We start from the raw sequence: 22328 nt of genomic DNA on the forward strand, positions 1-22328 counted from the left end.
GAGATCTGATTGGTACAATAGTTTTTGAGTTATTTGTAATGATGCATATTTTATGACAATTATTTGACGATTTACATTCCAAACATTTGTAGAGACATACAGTTGTTTGCCGTGGTCTTGGCGTTTGTGCTTGTTATTGTGTTTCTGGACCCCCGACAGGAGTAAATCTTAGCGGGGGTCGTTGAGCGCGAGGCGTTTATTGTTTATTAATTATCAGAGTTGGAACCCAAAATATTGATATAATCATTAAATTCAACGTCAAGCTTTTGAATTTTTTTTGTAACAATTTGAACGAAAACGATAATTATACAACAAAATGCTATCATTAAATCCAACGTCAAGCTTTTGCAGAAAATGTAACAATTTGAACGAAAACGATAATTATGCAACAAATAATTCAAAATTTGATTTTAGTTACTCCAAAATCTAATTATCAAAATATAAGTGATAGAATAATAATTTTCTCTTCAAGGGGTGTTACTGCTTTCGTTTCGATATTTTGATGGAATTATCTACTATTTTATTGTAAACTTATTCAATATAATTCCTAAGTAAGTAATAGATATATTATATTTATATACATAAGACAAGGGTTATATGAAATGTAATCTGACAGTTATTTAATATAAATTAAATAGTTTTATAAATATTTATCGAATCTTAAAAAATTCTATTATAGAAAATGTCCATAAATCGTATAACTTCAAATATTCATGGGATCATAAATAATATATGTCTTTCTATAAATATATATATCGGAAACGGTTCGTATATTGAAATATTAGTGGAGATAGATTATTAAAACCGTCCGTAAGTTACTTTGGTCATAAGATATTATAATGGAAGTGGGATCATAATGAACGGATGGTCTCAATAATCTATCTATTTTACTTATTATCGATTGATTTTGAAAACGATTCGTATGTCGTAATTTTTTAGAAACTTTTATATGAAAAAAATTAATAAACGAATCGTTTATTTTTAATATAGGAACCGTTAAACCCTGATTGATATATTCATAAAACGGATCGTTCACCGTCATGTTAGCAAAACGAATCGTTTTATGAATATAGAAACGATATTTAGTAAGTAAAATCAAAAGTCTTCGAACCATCCGTAAGTCACTTTTGTCAGTTACCTTCCTAATTATTTTAATGCTACTTCCACGTACTGTACTGGTGTATTAATGTGATATTAGGGATTCTGTGCCAATACAATAAGGATATGGTTATATACGTTGCACCAAGATAATTAGATGCATCCTAGGCTATAAAAGGTATAAAAAGTAACAAGTGTCTATTAGGTTCTCTTTAACCGGTTTCCAATAGTTTCAAATAATTGTTGGACGTATAACGGTATCCAATAGATAAAAGTTAGTTTTTCATCATCATCAAATTAGCGTTAATCTGCCACTTAAAATTTCACGCAGTGGCGTGAGTTTTTTGCGTTTTGAAATTCGACAAAGGTAGAAAAATAATTTTAAAACTTAAAACTAGTAAATAATAATTGCTAAACAAAAATTAAATAAAAAATTGTATTATGATTACCAATCTAAACGTAGTTTATGGGATTATAAATTATAAACGGGATTAAAGATTATAAATTATAATTATCGACCCTATCGATCACAGCTAAGTAATACTGTTTTCAAATAGTGTTCTGTTCCTGTTGGTGGGTAAGGTGACCAGAGCCCGGTTACCATCAGGTGAGCCGTATGCTTGTTTGCCGACCTAGTTATTTATATAAAAAAAGCTTAGTACAATAATGAAAAATCAGCTATAAATAATGTTTCAATGTAACAAAGTACATACAAGGTAAGCGGAGGTCAGGTAGTTGGAGCGTTCACAGATACGCCTAGTGACGATTATGGGTGCAAAAAAACTTAGGTCAAGATTCCTTTATGGTGTAAATGTACCCTTATAGTATAGTATATTCGTTGGTTAAACTTCAATCAAAAAAACTTAACTCGATCGATGCCTTTATGGTATGATTGTACTGTTAAGGCCATATTGAATTTGGTTAACAAAATTTGACTTAGAGGAATACAGAAAAAAAAATATGGCAATAGATATTTTTTCTATATTAAAAATTTCATTTCTGAAAAAAGATAAGTTTTGTGCTATTCCAGATTATGACCTATATCTGGACCCTTTTTCATCCAAATCCGTTAAGCCGATCTTTCGTGATAATAACAAACGTATTATAGGTTGGCGACGGCAGCCATATAACAATTGCTACCGTGAGCCTTGCTCCCCTAATTATAAAGAAGAGAAACGCTCAAATTTCATACTCGAATGACAGTAATAAGATAGAGGTAATTAAAATACAAATAAAAAGGCGCCAATCATATAATCCCATCCTCTATAGCTTCAGTATAAAGATCATATGGATAGTGAACGCTACGTATTATAATTGTTTCAGAAATTCTGTCTGTACGAAAATCATCGCTTCTTAACCGTTACGATATAGTAATCGCTTTCAGTGCGTCACGATCTTTAGTAGACTGTTGATATTAAAGCATTGTGTTTATTTAAATATAACGTTCATTTTAAAATATCAGCGAATTTAGGTTAGCGTTATAAGTTGAATGTTTACATCTGGTTTCAATAGTAGATAGTGTTGTGACGTAAGCTTTATTCGAATTTAATTTATTGAAATCGCTAGTATATGGAGAATAGTTTAATGTTTTCGAATGGTTCGAATTGTGTATGTCTAATTTTAATCTTATCTAAGACCTACAAATCTTCTCGATTTCTTTTCATTAACCTACTAGCTGTGCCTGTGAATTCGTCCGCGTGGAATAAAAAAGAAACATTGTTCAGTTTGCAAGGTTACAAAAAAAAAAATCTAAAATAAAAGTCGCCTATTTACTCCTTGTTACATCAGCTATCTGTCGTGAAAGTCCCGTCAAAATCGGTCCAGCCGTTTCAGAGATAAGTCGGAACAAACAGACAGACAGACAGACAGAATTGTAAAAAATGTTATTTTGGTATACGTACCGTGTATACATCATGTTATTTTAATATTACAAACAGACACTCCAATTTTATTTATTTGTAAAGACGATCTCTCGATTAAGGCTTCCAAGTGGGTACATGCGATCAGCTTCAGGCGACCCAAAGATTTTTTACAAACAATGGGGTACGGTAACCAATTATCATTAGGCGAATAAATAAAGAAATAAATCAGCAACGCGTCTAATTATCTTGGTGCTTAAAATATGTAGGTATACCGCTAGGAAACCCGACTGATTTTCGCGTAGGGTGTGATTATAATGGTAAGGAATAAAGTTGCGTTATTTTTAAATATATAAGGCATTTGACTGCAACAATATATGCTATTGTCATGATTTAGAATATAAGGACGGTTTATGCAGAACTATTTTGCCCGAGTAACTCTCATATAAGGACGAAGTAAAATTTAAAAAAGGTTTAGTTTTTTTTTCATGTTTAACGTGATCTATACCACCTACAGAACCATTTGAAGGACCGCAGTTAGTTGTCGAACACCTTATATGTATAAAAACCGTTTGATTATATCCCGGTTTCTATATTCGAAAACGATTCGTTTTCCGAGTATAGGAACCAGGATACAGTTATAAAGTTGTAAATTATTGTATTATTTTTATATAATGTTGTTTTTTCATTTAATGTTTAAGTTGATAATTATTAAAAAATAATTTTAATAGGATACTTTTAATATTTATAAAATGAAATATGTTGGAGGGAAAGTATTATATTTTTACATAAAAAAAAAAAATCCATAAACCTTAAATTTTCAACAAACGTTTCATTTGTTAACATCATTGTATGTTGTTTTTTTTTAATGTGTGTAATAAAGTTAAAAGATAAGGAAATATTGTTTACTTATTTAAAAAAAGTGGTTATATTATATGTTATATACAATATATAAAATTATAATGCGTCTTATGTATTTTATTAATTTTATTAATTTTACAAAGTTGTATTTAATATAAAGATAAACTGTGATTGATATGTTTTGACGATGTTCTTATAATTTATTTATATGTTAAAAATAAGTATATGTACATTGATATATTAAATTGAAAAAAAAAACATGTAAGACAAATTAGTCGCTAGTTATTAAATCATGCGACAGTCGTAACATTCGTTATGTCGATATGTACACAGCCTTATAGTTTTTGATTGTTACGGGTATATGTATTTAAAAATAAAATGTTATAAATATTTTTTTTTCTATAAATTGACCTTTTTAACGATGCCAGTGATTCCGACCTTATTTTTTTATATTAAAAAAAGTTACGCACGGATGACTGTAGTTTTTTTTTTATGAACTTTTTTTTACAACCTTTTTTTTACATTTTTATTGTAAATAATATTTAGGGTGATTTTTTGATTGATGTCTGTGGCGTATCCACTTATATTCAGGCTTTTTATGTAGAAATAATAATGAAACGTCATTTCATTTTTATAAGTATATTTTTTGACAGATGTCAAGAATTTGTATTTCGAATTCTTTTTTATAATTGATATTTTAAATTGTATTAATTCTATTTCATATTTTGCTACGGCATGTTTCGTTGTATTGGAATTCTATTATTTATTTTGTTACGTGCACATCGTTTTATATATTACTAGCTGACCCCGCAAAAGTTTTGCCATATATGTTATTAAACCCCTTAATCCCCCCTTTATAACTTAGGGGTATGAAAAATAGATGTTGTCCAATTCTCAGACCTACCCGATATGCACACAAAATTTCATAAAGATTGGTCTAGCCGTTTCGGACGAGTATTTTAACTAACATTGTAACACGAGAATCTTTAATATAATATTATAAACAGTCGGTGAAGATATCGATATATTATATTTTATCTTTACTTAATCCGTTATAAAAGCGCATCTGCTAAATGTCGATATAGTTTTTATTTTTTTATTTTTTGCTAATAAAATGTGACTTTATCGACGCTGTGACATAACCGCTATTGTGCTTGTTCAAGCAATCCAGGAAAATTTTATTCATTTATTTATAGATTTTCAATAAAATCACATAGTTATTAAATGGGTAGCTGAACTGTGTTCTGCGATTACACTTTTAACTTGGCAGTATATCGTTGTGATCATCTTGTATTATTAAACTAATAGATTTAATTGATCTCAAAGACAAAGCTCAGACTTTACTAGTGGCGTTTTTTCTAACGTTTTTTATTAAATTATAAACGTCCAAAGCATGTGATTTCAAAAATGTTGACACAAGTAATTCTTAAATAAAAAATGATAAAAAAATAAATAAAAAATTATCAATTATCTACTTACTTCAAAAGTAAAGTATATTTTTTCATAATTTAACTATCGTAAAAGGGAAGTTACCACCGATTCAGAATGTAGGTTCAGCTGAGAAGTACCATTAACTGAGGTAGGGCACAGCAGGAAATTTCCTTCTCAAAACATGGAGTGGCCCGACTGGGGTAGTACCTCGAGCTTACAGAATATCACAGCTAAATAATACTGCTTTTGAGCAGTGTTGTGTTCCTGTTGGTGAGTAAGGTGACCAGAGCTCCTGGTGGGGATTGAGGGTAGGGTCGACAACGCACTTGCAATGCTTCTGGTGTTGCAGACGCCTATAAGCTACGGTAATTGCTTAAAATCAGGTGAGCCGTACGATTATTTGCCGACCTAGTTGTATAAAAAAAAACCATCAAGAAACTTCGTTGCTCTTTAAAAAAATCTTTGTTTTATTACCCGAGTAGAAATTTTTTCGTCTTCCTTAGAAGGACCGGACCAGGCATGCCTGATCAGGACTAGATAAGGCATGTAACGCAGATGATTGGTCTGGACCTGATCAGGATGAGATGAGATTTCCTGATCTGGACCTGATCAGGAAATCTCATCTCATCCTGATCAGCGGGTTCGGTTCGGTCCTTTTAAAAAACACGAATGTATATTTTTGAAAAAATTGTTTAACAAAAAAATATGGGAATTGATATAAATATGTATTAACATAATTATGATAATATTTATTTCCGTTTATTTTTTCCAATGTATTATTTATTTATGTCTTTACTTTAAATATTAATTATTTTTATTTATTTTTATGTTATTAATTAATTATTATTATTAATTAAATTTTATTTATTAACTTCTAATGATTAACTACTAACTACTATTTCCTATTACTTACGACTGCTCCACTGTGTAGAAATGGACTCCCTGCTAGATTGTCCTGATAACTGTATATATACTAAGTGCGCTTAAAAACATTAATAGCGCGATTCAGGCTCAGTTCGCGTCATTTCTTTCAGGCCATCCTGATCTGGACCGGACCAGGTCCTGATCCAGTATGCCTTACCATACTTGGTAAGATTTTACATCAGGCTAGCCTTGTCTGGACCGGACCTGGTCCTGATCCAGTATGCCTTACCATACTTGATTATATTTTACATCAGGCTATCCTTGTCTGGACCGGACCTGGTCCTGATCCACTATGCCTTACCATACTTGATTATATTTTATATCAGGCTATCCTTGTCTGGACCGGACCTGGTCCTGATAGAGCTTGCCGGATCAGGTATGCCTTATTCTATCCTGATCCGGTCCAGATACATGATCTGGTTGAGCCTGACCTTTTTTCTACTCGGGTATAAAATTAGTAACATCTTGCATGAAATTAAATTATTTATAAACGGGATATTTACCATGTTTGTTTTATTTTCATTTTGCTGACCTCGATATTTCGAAATTATCTACGAATGTCGTGTTCACGAGTCTCATACTTTTAGTAATAAAAATAATCATGTTAATTTAAAATCTTATATGAAACTAGCGACCACTCCCCGGCTTCGCACAGTTGCTAAAAATATCAGAGTTCCTCTAATATATTATGCATGTATTATACATATAAACCTTCTAGAATTACTCTATTTACTACCGCGTCAAAATCCGTTGCGTAGTTTTAAATATCTAAGCATACAGGCAGCGGGAAGCGACTTTGTTTTATACTATGTAATGATAATTATTAACAACTTAAATTACCATTTTTTTTTACTTCCAAATCCAGAAAAAGTTCCAAAGTTCCATCCGTACTGACTAGCCTGTTGGGGCAGTTTAAAGTCGCTTTGCGATTTGTCGCACGAGCGCAGCGAGGGCTCCTATAGTTCGAGGGTGCAATTGATGCTTACACCCGAGCTAACTATTCTGCTTTACATCTCGATTGTGAGGTAAGAAAAAAAAACCGGTATTACAAGAATAAAACATTTTATCATTAAAAAGAATCAAGTAAAGAACTTTTTAATTTTTTTTTCAAGATCGAAATTGAGTTTCGGCGTTCGATATTTAAAATTGATGACTATTATACTCACACGAAGACAAGGCTGAATAGCAAAGCGACCTCTTTGGTCATTGGGCTGAATGCATGATGTCTATTGGCAGTATGATGGTTAGATGAACGCGAACTTTTTGAAAGAAAGAAGTGTTTTTTTTTTAATTACTTACCGCCTTAGGGCTTTTCTAGCTACATTATTATCCTAGAGTGTTAATTAGTCACCTACAACTTACAAGCCCCATTTGGAGGTAATAAGAACCTACTTACCGAACATGAGAGATGTAAAATATATATAAATATATAAAAACACTGTTACATGCAGGTCTAATTAAAAAAACTAACTCTAGTTTTTAATATGATGTCATTTCCTCTACAAATGCATTGAGTGACATCATTTTTTTGTATCGCGAAGGGAGAGGGGACTGTAGAAGGTATTTGACCTCTTGTGGGCGAACCCAGATTCTTATTTCGACATACAACATTGAAGCAAGCTTAGAAAACAAACTTTGTTTTGCTGTTGTAAAACGTTGTTCTCTAAACAATTCAACTGCAAATATTATGTTGGTCTTCCAGTTTTGTGCAGTCGAGCTATATCTAATAATGCGTATTTACTTGATTATTTTTTAGTGTACCTATGTTGTGTTATACAGCATAACTTTTCACTGGGTATTCCTATTTTAATGATTCTTGTTTGAATCAAAGCTAATGCTTATCTGTTGTCCCATTTAAATCTGATCGAGATCTGGTGACCGTTTTTTTTAAGTCATCTTTTGATGATGCGTATTTACTAGACTATTTTTTGTTTATTTACGTTGTATTATTTGTCGATGTAATTGAAGTCGATTTTTTTTTCGTTTGCGAGCAAACACAAATATGATAGTAATAGTAAATTGAATACAACAGTGGCTTAGCGTGGTTTTTTGCCACCCGGGACCAACCGAAAATTTGCCGCCAATTCGTTAATTTTTTTTTTGTCCAAATTAATTTAACACACTCATTGCAAGCATCATTTTAAATATGTTCATTAACCACCTTCAATAAAGGAGGAGGTTCTCAATTCTACTTTATTATTATGTGTGTTATATTGCGGACGCAATTTTGAATTTTGAAAAAATATCGTGGTAATTTTGCCTTTCAAATCTGACCCCCCAGGCACCGCCTCCGCTACGCCACTGTATTACAAAATATACAAATAAATAATTCCATGTTACTTTGTATGTAATTTGTATACAGCTTCTCCGTCGTTTTGTATATAAATAATTTAATCACAAATGTATTACGTTACAAAGTACCACGTGTATGTACTGCGTAATATTCATAGTCCACGTGTGGAGCGAAATTTATAGCTGTTTCGTTATTTAGTAGATGTCCATTGTGATTTGATGGATTAGTGTGTTTGTAGTTTTTTATCATCATCCGCCAACCCCCATTGGAGTAGCGTGGTAGACTAAGCTCTGGTCCTTCTCCTGGGGATGGGGAAAGAGGGCTATGCCCAACAGTGGAACATTACAGGCTGAAGCGTTTACTTCAGTCGTGTGGTCTAAAGCACACTCGGTTTTGATAATCATTTTTGTCTTTGAATTCTGGTTACCTATTTGAAATTAAACGAAATGTGAAGATGTTTTTGAGATCTCTTAAAACGTGTATTGTAATGCTATTTACATATAATATACTTATCGACATAAAGTCGGTTTTCATTTTGTTTGAGAACAAATAATTATGATATAAAATAAAACAATATAAAACAATGTCGTCGTTTTAATGGCATAGAAAGACATGTGGTCCTAATATTAGACTTTTTTGTCTAAGAATAATATGGTCTCAAAGTCATAACTGTTGTCTCACGCTTCCAACACGTGATTTCAATGTGTGTATTTTCTAGCGGTTTTTATTCTGATTAAATCTACTCGTAGGTATACAATTCAAGGTCTAGAAAGTTGATTGATAAATAAGACAAAGGATTATTTTTTTATTTTTGATTTTGACATTTTATTATAGTTACTGTTGCTAGGCAGTTTCTGTTGTTGTTTTTTTTTTTTTAAATTATAACTCACGACATCCGTGAGCTCTTAGTTGCCCATGGCATTTGTAATACATAAAATATTGGTATTTTTTTTATTTTATTTAAGTGATATACTCACAGGCTTATTATGCCCGTGCTTTTGTTATTCCATTTTTTTCTTTTTTTTTTTTTTTTTGTTTAAACATGCATCGGTACTTCACCGCAACTTTAGAATCGTAGAAGAGTCTTAAAATTTCTAAAAGTCGACGCGAGTCCACTGATCAAGACTATTCTACATATTGCTTATTTATACATTTATATAGTAATTATTTTTATTATATTTACACTTATTTGCTAACTACAATATATGTAAACTTATTTTCTAGCCACAATATATGTACACTTATTAAAACTGTCTTGAATCGCTTATGTAGATTGGTTATATTCGGCTTATAAAAATATTACTTATGTTCGGAAATCGAACATTCGACCTACCACATCAGTCACTTGCTATGGCAACTGCGCTAAGGCGTTAGGATGCAATACGTATCCAATTAATATTACTAGGGGTCGCCCAGTGGCCGAAATTCGACCATAATTAATTTAAATTATATGTTCGAGCATTATTAAGATTCTGTTGTCAAAGTCTATCTAATATACATATAAAATTCTCGTGTCGCGGTGTTTGTAGTTAAACTCTTCCAAAACGGCTTGACCGATTCTCATGAAATTTTGTGTGCATATTGGGTAGGTCTGAGAATCGAACAACATCTATTTTTCATCCCCCTAAATGTTAAGGGTAGTTCGCCCCTATTTTCTTTTTAATTTTTAGATAAATTATCTATTTTTTAAATTATTATGATTTGGCGTTAAAAAATACATACACTCCTTAATTTACACCCTTCTACCACCAACCTCTATTTTTAAATAGAGTTTAGCGGCAAAACAAGTACTTCTATAATAATAAAGAAAAGAGTATAATATGCGTGTGTGTGTCAAATACATGGTAGTGTGTGTAATGTTTTTTTTATTGATTTAATGTATTTTTTATGCAAAATTGTCGCACCGAAGAGGCTGTTGCCCGTCTTTGGTTTGTTTATTTAAAAACCAGCAGCTGGATGGAAATCCCATCATCGGTCGGCTTTCTAAGTTCCAAGGTGGTAGTTGAACTGTTATCCCTTATTCGCCTCTTACGACACCCACGGGAAGAGGGAGGGTGGCTATATTCTTTGCTGCCGTAACAACAGCCTAGCGGCCAGCTCTGCGGTCACAATTAACCTAACAAAACTGCCATTTATTGAGAAATGGAAAAAAAATGTGTTTCGTGTTAATAGGGAGTTTCCAATAAAGTTTTTATACAACGATAACCGTAGCTTATAGACGCTTGCGACACTAGGGTCGCAAGCGCGTTGCCGACCCTACCCCTAATCCCCAACTGGAGCTCTGGTCATATTGCTCACCACAGGAACACAACACTGCTTGAAAGCAGCAGCAGAAGCAATTAACAATGTTCGAATTTAAAAGGTTCTTCAGCAAAACGATTAGTTTTTCGAATATAGAAACCCGACGAATATCTCACCTCAGCGGTACCAGCTGATTGAATTAAGAATGTCTAGATAATTGGAGACTGAGATGTCGTCATCCCAGTCATAATTATGTGATCAAATTAACCTGACAACATTGTCGCTTTAGATGACTAATTATTAACCGATTTGATAAAAAGAATATACGTTAATGTAATTTGATTAGCTCGTTTGTGCAGTTTGCAGTGAATCCTGCTTTCTAATCCAGGGGTTATAGGCTAAATCATAATCAAGAAACATCCTACTGCTGGACATAAATCTCTTTCACCATGTAGGAGAAGGATTGGAGCTTTATCCACCACGCTGCTACTACATTTCTTGATAACAACCGGGACCGAAAGATCCACAAGATCTAACAACCAGACCGGAAGTAAATATTTGTATAAACACCGAGAAATATCCGAGCGTGAATCGACCTCGCGACCGTCGGTATTTAGGCGCCGCCGACACGTCACACGCATCAATACACTAAAGCGGTCGTCAAGCGGTGAATTTATTTATAAATCTATGTATTAATCATGTAATCTACACGGACGAGTCGTGCATAAAACTATTTTTTTTATACAACTGAGTTGGCGAATAAGCGTACGGCTCACCTTGATTTCGGCTTCATTGAATATTTTATTCGACAAACTATGCCGGTTCAGTTTGTAACACCACACTAAGTATAGGCCTCTTTCTCCGTGTAGGAGAAGGACTGGAGCTTAATGTACCACGCTGTTCCGATGTGTCTTGTCGGGTATACGCGTTCCCAACGCGAAAAGATCGCTATATCTATCTTTGACTCGTTCGTTGGCGTACTTTGCAGTGACCCTGATTTCTGCTTCTTAGAGCATATGTATGGGTGTATTTATATAAGTACAATATGTATGTATTTATCGAAAAGATATGTATATCAGCCGGCTGTTATCTGTAACACAAGCATTAAGTTGCTTACCTTAGGTACAGAGGACCGTGTGTGAATTTTATAAGAAAAAAAAAAATATTGTATATTTTGTAAAACAGCGTAATACAGTCTACATTCATCATACAACTGATCATTGCCAGGAGAAAATTAATCTTACCAAATTATTATATCACTTGGCATGAAACGTACAATCTGGAAAGGCGAATAACCTGTTGACCTAAAAACAGATATTTTAATTTTGTCATCTATCGCTCACAAATTTGTAATTTTTTTTTAATTTTTACTATACAACTAGGATGGCAAACAAGCGTACCGCTTACATAATGGTAAGTGATTATCGTAGCTTATGGACCTTCCCTCCCCATCTGGCCACTATACTCACCACAGGAGCACAACACTACTGGAAAGTGTGTGTATTTTGCTGTGATCTTCTGTAAGGTGGAGGTTCTTCTCCAGATTTTGAGCATGCATACATCCCGCCCTTCCTCATTTATTGCTATATTATTTTTATTCTATCATTTTTCTAAATATTTTTAAAGAATATGAAGTAGCGCATGTCATCTGACTTCGAAAACAACAAATATCCGAAAACAAAGTCATGTTAATTCTTGCGCTTCCGCCTGTAATATCCCACTGCTAGGCATATGCTTCTTTCCACATGTAGGAGAAGGGTCAGAGCTTAATCGACTACGCTGCACCAATGCGGGTAGGCGGATATATTCCCTACTATGAGTAAAGATCGCTATCAAGTGTACATGATAAGAACTAGGATCGACGGCTTAACTTGCTCTCCGAGGCATCGTGGGGAGACCCACAAGGACTGCACAAACACCCAGACCACGGCAAACATCTGTATGGCCATAAACCAGTGCTGTATCGTTGCCGTTCCTTATTCTGTGAAAAATAAAAGTATGTATAAAATAATCATTTCAGCCTATCACAGTCCACTGCTGGACATAGGCCTCCACAAGTTCACGCCAAAAATGGCGTGAGCTCATCTGTGTTGCGCATAGTCACCACTCTGGCTCAGGGCTGGCTTTGTAGCACCGAAGACGCTGCTAACCGTCTTCGGCCTGTGTATTTTTCATTTCAAAGCCAGCAATTGATTATCCCGCCATCAGCTTTTTAAGTTGTTGTAGTGGAACTGTGTTATCCCATAATCGTCGCTTACGACATCCACATGAAGAGAGGATGGCTATATTCTTTACCGTAGCCACACAGCGAAAGTATAAAAATTCCTCTCGTATCTCAATAGGTCTGGACTTTATATATTGTTTCACATTCTTGACTATTCTCTCTATAATTTAATGGTGAAATCGACGTAACGTTGCGTAATTTTCTCGTCGCTAGCGTGTTTTATTGGTTTTTCCTATATTTAAAAATAATTGCTTCCACTGATAAGCGTAGAACGTGTCGGAAAAGTTCTTCCATATAATCAATCATAAATTATGTGGTTTTTAAAATATTTTGAAATCTATACTAATATTATAAAGCTGAAAAGTTTATTTGATTGTTGTGAGTGAAACCGGGGGGCGTATGAAATTATTTTCGAGCACGAAGATTCGTTATAGATAAGATTTGAGATTTTCGGGTTGGTTGGAATTGGGCATCTTTTTAGCATACCTGAGTACCCTCGTAACGTGAGACGCTCTCATCTAGATTCTATATTCTTTATATTTATCGAAGGCCCTGGCCTGGTCTTGATTCCCAAATATTGGTTAGTGTTCGTACAGTTCTTATTTTGAGCATATCCGTGAGATAAAAATATATTTGCTTGGCATAAATTTGTTGATACATTAGTTTAAACAAAAAAAAGCCACCCCATTATTTAATTATTATTAAAAACTTTGAAATAAGAGAGTGAGTTTATCTGAATTTTTATTTTTACCATCGTTTTGTTTACAATATTTTGACACTGATTATTGATTTTTACTCCAAGCCTGTCCTCAAGGACGAGTATTTCTCTTGAGATAGAGTAATGTCGCTACCATGAATTAAAAATTGAAATAACGTATCGCTTCAGCCTGTACTATCCCACTGCTGGGCATAGGCCTCTTTCTCCACGTAAGAGAAGAATCAGACCATGGCAAAAATCTGGATGGCCAATACAATGTTTGTCATTTGCGATGATCGAACCTGCAACCGACAGCGCAACAACCACAAACCAGTGCTGTGACCGTTGCGCCAACGCGTCGCCAAAGAGTCGTCGGCTGATATATATAACGTATATGATGTTTGTATTTTATGGGTATCTATACTATTTAAGGGATTGTGGACTATTTACTATTGACAAGAATTAGGTACATAGATGATACAAAGGGTTTATTTGTGGGAACTAGATGATGATCTAGAAAGTATGGTCTTTCGCGCCTTCGGCTTTTTTATTATGCAATTCGACAAATAAGGCATTTGCTATTGTGCCCACGTAAGAAGTTATACTTCATTGGCTGGCTAACTTCACGTTGCTAACTTCTTCTTAGTTGCCTAGCTAACAGGGCGTCGGTTTTTTGTGACGGTGTGTGCGCGCATCGTAAAAAATATATACTCTCATCATTTCCCTTAATGTGCCAAAAGAAGTATAACTTCAGAAACATTTGTTCTTTTGTTGCCATCAGTCCTGATTATTATCGGCAATATTTTGCAGATTTTAGTCGAAAAAATTGCCAAATCCATATCTTTGCAGTACGTCTACGAGATCGGTCACAAAGTATGCGTGACACAGCCGCGTGTCGCCGCAGCTCTGTCTCTTGCGTGCCGAGTGGCCGACGAGCGAAGCGTGCAACTTGGGGACGAGGTCGGTTATAGCGCCGCTATGACCAGCATGAGGAAGCCTGATACCGGTATTGTGGTGAGTAGAAAAGTGCATTACATTAAAGACGTATGGGCCTGGTGTACGCAGGATCTTTCTGTTGCTCCAGTAAGCGCATATGACAAACATTGGTTTAAGCCTTGCAATTGGCCATCTTCGGTGTGGTTTAGACGCTTTTTGACTTTCCTGACACGGGATTAGTCGTTGGTAATAGTAGACATTTGTGGTGATCAGAAAAATAGCATGTGTTCTAAAAATTAAGTAAACCCTGACAGCCAGCCCTATTTACAATTATTATAGGAATAATTCTGACTAACCCTTTGGCGTAGTTTGTTGTGGCCTTGCTTTCTACCCCGTAGGTGGCGGGTTCGATTCCCGACTGAGTCTTAGTGTAATATTTGTATTTATATATGTATGTTCTATTTCTATGTATATTAATCAAAAAATATCTCGCTATATCAGTCGGCTGCTACCTATAACACAAGGATTAAGTTGCTAACCTCAGGAACAGACGACCGTGTGTGTGTTATAAGATATTTATTACTTATTATTATTTATTACTGAGAATCTATTTCAGTTCTTTTGTATTAACTTGATTTTAGTTCAAACGTCAAAGCCAGCCAAGGGACGTCCTTTAGTATAATACCAATAAAATATAAAGTACCGTAAAACCAACAAAAGTTTTCCGGTATAACAACCTTCTTGGATACAGTTGATTAGATTTTGGTCTGTATATCTATGTACATAAAAATTCTAATCGCTTATCTTAACTTGATTATCATAACTAACTAATCGCTTATATAATAAGTTATTTTATTTTGATCTCTCTTGCACTGGAAATAAGGTGTATATAATATTATAAATAGTCTCAAGGGCTATAAGGCAAATGCACGTATTGTGGCCAGACTTTGAGCCGTAAAAACGAAACGTTACTGAGACGTAATCGATTTATTATTATGATGTGAACGAAAATAAATAATAATAAATAATAAATAATAAATGTTTATTTCATCAATAAGTTCATTCATTTGAGCCTATTTACCGGTTTCTGTGTAAAAAGTATATCTATCGTATAAGTTGCTGATAGACTACTTTCACGATTCCATCATGATTCAGTCTTTAACGTGGGATATTATCCCACTGCTGTGCATAGGCCTCTTTCCTCATGCAGGAAAAAGGTTGGAGCTTAATCCATCACTCTGCTCCACTTCATGTTGGCAGATGTCTGTGAGTAACGATCGCTATCAGGTATTCATGATAACAACCGGAACCGATAGCTTAACGTGCTCTTCTAGGGACGGTGGGTTAACGGGGGTAACTCACAAGGACAGACAAATAGACTGGAATGAAATATTTGTAGAAATACAAATATGCCAACCCGCATTGGAGCAGTGTGGTGGATTAAGCTCTGATCCTTCTCCTACATGGGGAAAGAGGCCTATTCCCAGTAGTGGGATATTACAGGCTGAAGCAACAAATATCCATCTCGAGCGGGAATCAAACCAGAAATCGTCGGTGAGTGAGCGCCGACACGGTGCACGCTCCACTACACTAGAGTGACGTCAGCCTCCATCAAGGTTGATCCGTATGATTTAGGCCCTGTCTAAATTTCCATTAACCGATATCAATTATAAAATTTATGTATCATATAAGTTACTGATAGGCTTTATTGGTTGCAGATATATTAGGGCATAAATTAGCGCCTGTTTCACTTTAAATAAGTTCACTTATTATAATATAATAATAAATACCTGATGATATTTTACTGAGGTCAAAATTAACTTTATTCAAATAGGCTTTAAAAGCACCATCGAATCGCCATTTTATAAATTAAAATTTTTAAATGCTTCTTAGTTTTTATAATTGTGTTTGCTGGCAAACGAAAAAAAAAACCGACTTCAATTACATCAATAAGTAATACAACGTAGGTAGACCAAAAAATAGTCAAGTAAATACGCATTATCAAAGATTACGCCATAAGTGGTAATCAGATATCAGCGAAATTTAAATGCAACCACATGATAAACATCGGCTTTCGATTAAATTAAAAATCATCAAAATCGACACACCCAGTAAGAAGTTATGCGGATTTTCGAGGGTTTCCCTCGATTTCTTTGGGATCCCATCATCAGATCCTGGTACCACACTTAGGATATCTCCTATCCAACAAAAAAAGAATTCTCAAAATCGGTTCATAAACGACAGAGTTATCTCCGAACATACATAATATATATACGGTCGAATTGAGTAACCGCCTCCTTTTTTGAAGTCGGTTAAAAAGTGAATCTACCACCGATTCTGAATCTAGATTCTGCAGAGAAGAATGGGCAAAAAACTCAGCAGTTCCTATTTTAAAAATAAAAAATAAACCGTGTTTTAGTACAAAATTAGTAACATGTTGCATGAAATACATCGTCACTAAGTCCACACATCTTTGTTTCAATTCGAATCAGTACTTCAAACAAACACAAAAAAATCATTAATTTTTTTAAATAGCTAATTATGTCCATGACCTTAGCTAGGTCATCGCATCGTCTTAAAAATACATTTTTTTCTTGTTAAAACTAGTTTTTTGTATTCAACCGTCACATAGATAAACTAATTTACATATTTAAGTATTGGGTTAGATTTATTGAACGTCTGTTGGCGTAATTTGCAGTCACTCTACTTTCCGCTTCCGGGTTTTTGCTTTGATTTCCATCGCAAATTGGGTCTTATATTTATTTATATATGTATTTTTGGGTAGTACCTCGTAGTGTGTTGAGGTAGGGCACAGCAGGAAATACCTCGCTCGAAATTTGGAACAGCCCGACTCGTAGTACCCCATTCTTGTAGAACAGGGGTACCCAAACTTATTTTGTCTACTGCCCACTAAGAGAATAAATTATTTTATAGTGTCCAGTTTGAGGAATCTTTTAATGAATATTAGTTGATGTTCACAAGTTGTAGTCGAGAATCCTTATAGATTAAATGACAAATCTCTACACAACGGCACCATTTTTTTCTAGGTCTCTTACCATTTAGTACTGCAGCGCCCACAAGGGGGCGTTATCGCCCACTTTGGGGAAACACTGTTGTAGAAGATCACAGTCAAATAACACTGCCCTCAAGCAGTGTTGTGTTCCTTTGGTAAGGTGGCCAGAGTTCCTGGATCGAGGGTAGAGTCGGCAACACGCTCGCGATGTTTCTAGTATATATTTAAAAAAGAATGTTGGGAGGTTAAATTTTTTTTTGTTGTGAATTTTTTCTACGTACGATTGCCTTGGGAATAAGCTGGTGAATGCGTGACGAGAGCGTTACGAAAAGTGTGATCAGGCGAGGCGAATGGAAGTTGAGAGTGAGATATAAGTTTAAGATTTAAGGAGAGAGAGAGTTACATTACGTAAGTTTTACTTCAGTCGTGTGGTCTAAAGCACACTCGTTTTTTGATAATTAATTCGTAGAGTTATTTTAAAACTATGATCTCTTCTAAGATATTCATTGAAATCAAATAATGTCAAGGACAGTTTTGTTCAAAATAAATATTTTTGACGAATAGGGTATTTATATGTTATATATAATGTATTATATACGTAGTTAACCTTCATTCATTTCCGTCATATTATATTTAGTTTTTGGGTAGGTTTAACCGTTAACCGAAGTTACGTAACGGAAGCCTTAAAAAAGAATATTTTTCCCGTTTTCGTAACATTTCTTATGAATGCTCAGCTCCTGTTGGATTTAGCGTGATGTTATATAGCCTATAGCCTTCCTCGATAAGTGGACTATTCAACAAAAAACGAATTATTCAATACAAATCAGCAATTCCTGAGATTAATCAAAGAAACAAACTCTTCAGCTTTATAATATTATCTTATCTATAATCTATAATCTATAATCTATAATATATATAAAAGCGAAAGGTCACTCACTCATCACGAAATCTCCGAAACTATAACACCTACAAACGAAATTTGGCAGGTAGGCTCCTTATAGGGCGTAGACATCCGCTAAGAACGGATTTTACAAAACTCGACCCCTAAGGGGGTAAAACGGGAGTTGCAAGTTTGTATGAAAGTCCTATGTTTTTGAAGTAAGAGACTTGAAATTTAAAATGTATACTCTATAGATAATGAGAAGGTGTCCAAATAATGCATCGTAATCTATATATCTATAATATAAAAATGAGTCGCTGAATGTGTTGCTAAGCGCAAAACTCGAGAACGGTTGGACCGATTTCGCTAATTCTTTTTTTAAAATATTCCTTGAAGTACGATGATGGTTCTTACGGAGAAAAAAATTAAAAAAAAAAATTTAAATTTCCTGAAAAAGTCAAAAAACAACACTTTTCTATACTCCCATACAAAAGATTTGTGATAATACTTAAAAGTCAATTTGAACTTTAATACCATACGATAAATTTTGTGTTAGGCGATACGAAGTTCGCCGGGTCAGCTAGTATATATATAAAAGAGAAAGGTCACTGACTCACTCATCACGAGAACTCAAAAACCGCTGGATGGTCCATCCATCCAGGATGGACAAAGATGAAATTTAGCAGGGAGGTAGATTATAGTTAGTAAACGTCCGCTAAGAACGGATTTTTTGATATTCCACTGCTAAGGGCATTTGATTGGGGTTGATAGTTTGTATGAAACATATACAGCAGCTATAACTTCGCCTGCTAGGTTATTTAAATTGGTATGCAGACTTTCTGTGGAATAAAAGCGAGAAGTATGACAAAGAGGACTAGCTTAAATAATATAATAACATTGTAAAAAAGGACTCCGAAAAATAAAAATCGAAGGCGTAGGACAACTAAAAAAAAAGGAAAAAAAAAAACTAGAGATAACTCCTTCAGATCGACTGTCTAAATAGGCACGAAAAAGGCTTACTAGTCTAAGAAAAAGATTAATACCGTATCAAATGGTAAATAAACGAATCAAATAACGCCATCTATCACGTTTAAAATTAATATCGGATTGATGGCGCTATCTAGCGGATGACGTTATTCGAAATCGCCGTCGTCTATCCGAACCCTATTCGGGTCCGATAGATGGCGTTGCGAGAAACGTAACGAGATCATTCGTTCAGTAGATTTTATTCGTCATATTTTTTTCATACCGGGGGCCTTATATGGAAATCGATTTTTGTAAAATGTGAAGTAAATTCCGGTGTCAAAACAATCGAAAGGTCAAAAGAAATCGACATTTTTAAGAAACTTTTCTATTAAAAATAGAACCGTCAAAATAACGCAACAATGACCTATTGTTATTTGGCCTTGTCTTAAATTTGTAGTGACGGGTTAGGTTTGTTGTAGGTATAGATTTAGTTGACATTTCAAACTTTTTTTTTTTTTGTTGATGTTAAGTGGTCGTCAGGATTCCTTGGTCATTGAACCTATAGAATGTTTAAAAATAGACGACGCGTTGGCGCAGCGGTTACATCACTGGCTGGTGAGCTGGCGATCGAGGTTTCGATCCTCGCTCACGACAGACATTTGTATACAGGCGTTTGTACTTGTGTGTTGTGTTTCCGGACCGCCGCAGGAGAAAATCCTACTGGGGGTCGTTGAGGTAGAAGGGTTTATATGAAGCGTTTTTCGTTGAAAGCAGTATTATTTAGCTATGATCTTCTGTACGGTCGCGGTACTTCCGGGAAAAATTCCGGGGAAATTTCATGTGGTGGGTTCAAGGGTGTTTGATTTCAGACGGGGAAATCAGTTAGTTGTTAGAAATACTTGTTTTTTTTTGTTTGTTTGCAATAAATAAACTCACAAACAGCTAGACCGATTATAACATAGGCTGTTTTAACGCAAGAAACGGAAAAGGCAAATCCTAGGTACCTAGTTTTGAATCTATAGCAAGTCAAAGATACGACGAGTCATGACTAATATTACAGAGAAAATTAGTAAACTTTATTTTGTCCAATCTGTATGTAAGCAACTATCATACAATTACGTACGTGCCTGTAATATATGTGTCATAAGCTATATAGAACTCACGGCTTTTCCCGTTTTAAGTTTACGGTTATGTTTATTTTTTTGCTAGCTGACCCCGCAAACGTTGTTTTGCCATATATGATATTAAACACACTTAATATCCCTTTTTGGAAAAATAATTTATCAAAAATTAAAAAAAAAATTGTGGTTGACTACCCTTAACATTTAGGGGGGTGAAAAATAGATGTTGTTCGACCTACCCAATATGCACACAAAATTTCATGAGAATCGGTCAAGCCGTTTCGGAGGAGTTTAACTACAAACACCGCGACACGAGAATTTTATATATTAGATTAATATTTTCAATAGCTGTGTGGTTACAGCAGTAAAGAATATAGCCACCCCCTCTCTTCCCGTGGTTGTCGTAAGAGGCGACTAAGGGATAACACAGTTCCACTACCAACTTAGAACTCAAAAAGCCGACCGATGGCGGGATGTCCATCCAAATGCTGGCTTTAAAATACACAGGCCGAAAACATCTTCCGTGCGACAAAGCTAGCCGTGCTGTCACTAACCTGCCTGCCCAGCGTGGTGACTATGGGCAACACACACGAGTTCACGCCATTTTTGGCGCGAACTTGTGGACGCCTATTTCCAGCAGTGGACTGCGATGGGCTGAAGTGAATATTTTCAATTGTTATAACACAAAAATAATTTTCCAAACTATTGTATTGTATTCTTTATTAATAATTTAATGTTTTATTACAGTTTATGACGGAGGGGGTTCTGCTTAGGGAGATGTTCGCATCCCCACTCCTTATGCAGTATACCTGCATCGTGCTTGATGAGGTAAAGTATAGACTTTATTATCTATCTTTACCGTAAGGGGTGATAGTAGGGGGATGACAGGGCTTATTACCCTTCATGTGTTCCAGTTTGATTCCGTTGCTTACCTCTAATAATACCATTTTTACTATACTAAATAAAACACTCCTGGATCACTTACACCTGTGCCGTAAAGTTAGGCCTTATTTTGTGTTTTTGTAGTGAATACATGAGTAGCTATTGGTATCACAGAAGGTCACGTCAAATGATGAAGGACCTTAAACGTTACAATTAAACTACAGCGCAAATAAGATACAGCAGTAATGCCATCTATTGGCCTTCGAAGTTAATTATCAACAGCAGTTTGTTTTTGCCATTTCATAAATATTTCTGTCGAAATATGCAGACCTCTTACGATACTTACGTCATTCGTCCAACTTTGCACGTTGGCGCAACGGTCACAGCACTGGTTTGTGCCGGTCGATCTCCGCACATGACAAACATTTGAATTGGCCATGCAGATGTTTGCCGTGGGCTGGATGTTTGTTAAGTCCTTGTGGGTTTCCCCACCGTGCGTCGGAGAGCACGTTAAGGCGTCGGTCCCGGTTGTTATCATGTACACCTCATAGCGATCGTTACTAATAATAGGGAATTTATCCGTCAACCTGTTTTGGTGCAGCGTGGTGGATCAAGCTCTGATCTGTCTCCTACATAGTGAAAGAGGCCTATACCAGTGGGATATTACAGGCTGAAGCGAGCGAGCGTCCCACTTGTCTTGTCCTGACCAATTTTTATAATAAAGGAGAGTGGCTGAAAATTATTCAACCACGATTTTCCACCGTGGTTGGTGTATAATCGAAGGAGAAATCATCGTTTCCTATCAAGCTCAATATGAATTTTGAAAACTCAATTCGCCAGACGGCTCATTAACTCAGTGCAAACTTCATATTGTTACATAAGATAATTGTGTTTGCAGGCAA

The 22328-nt window shown here is 35.0% G+C and overlaps 1 protein-coding gene across 1 annotated transcript in view; it reads left to right on the forward strand.

The window, feature by feature from the left end:
- The window catches only part of LOC123667544 (probable ATP-dependent RNA helicase DHX35), a 56518-nt gene that overhangs the window by 13605 nt on the left and 20585 nt on the right, over positions 1-22328 (forward strand). The window contains exons 3-4 of the mRNA XM_045601425.1: positions 14478-14642; positions 21292-21372. Of these exons, the coding sequence (XP_045457381.1) occupies positions 14478-14642; positions 21292-21372 (246 nt within the window). The remainder of the gene's footprint in view (positions 1-14477; positions 14643-21291; positions 21373-22328) is intronic.

Source organism: Melitaea cinxia, chromosome 28, assembly GCF_905220565.1.
Source record: "Melitaea cinxia chromosome 28, ilMelCinx1.1, whole genome shotgun sequence".
Lineage (NCBI taxonomy): Eukaryota > Metazoa > Arthropoda > Insecta > Lepidoptera > Nymphalidae > Melitaea > Melitaea cinxia.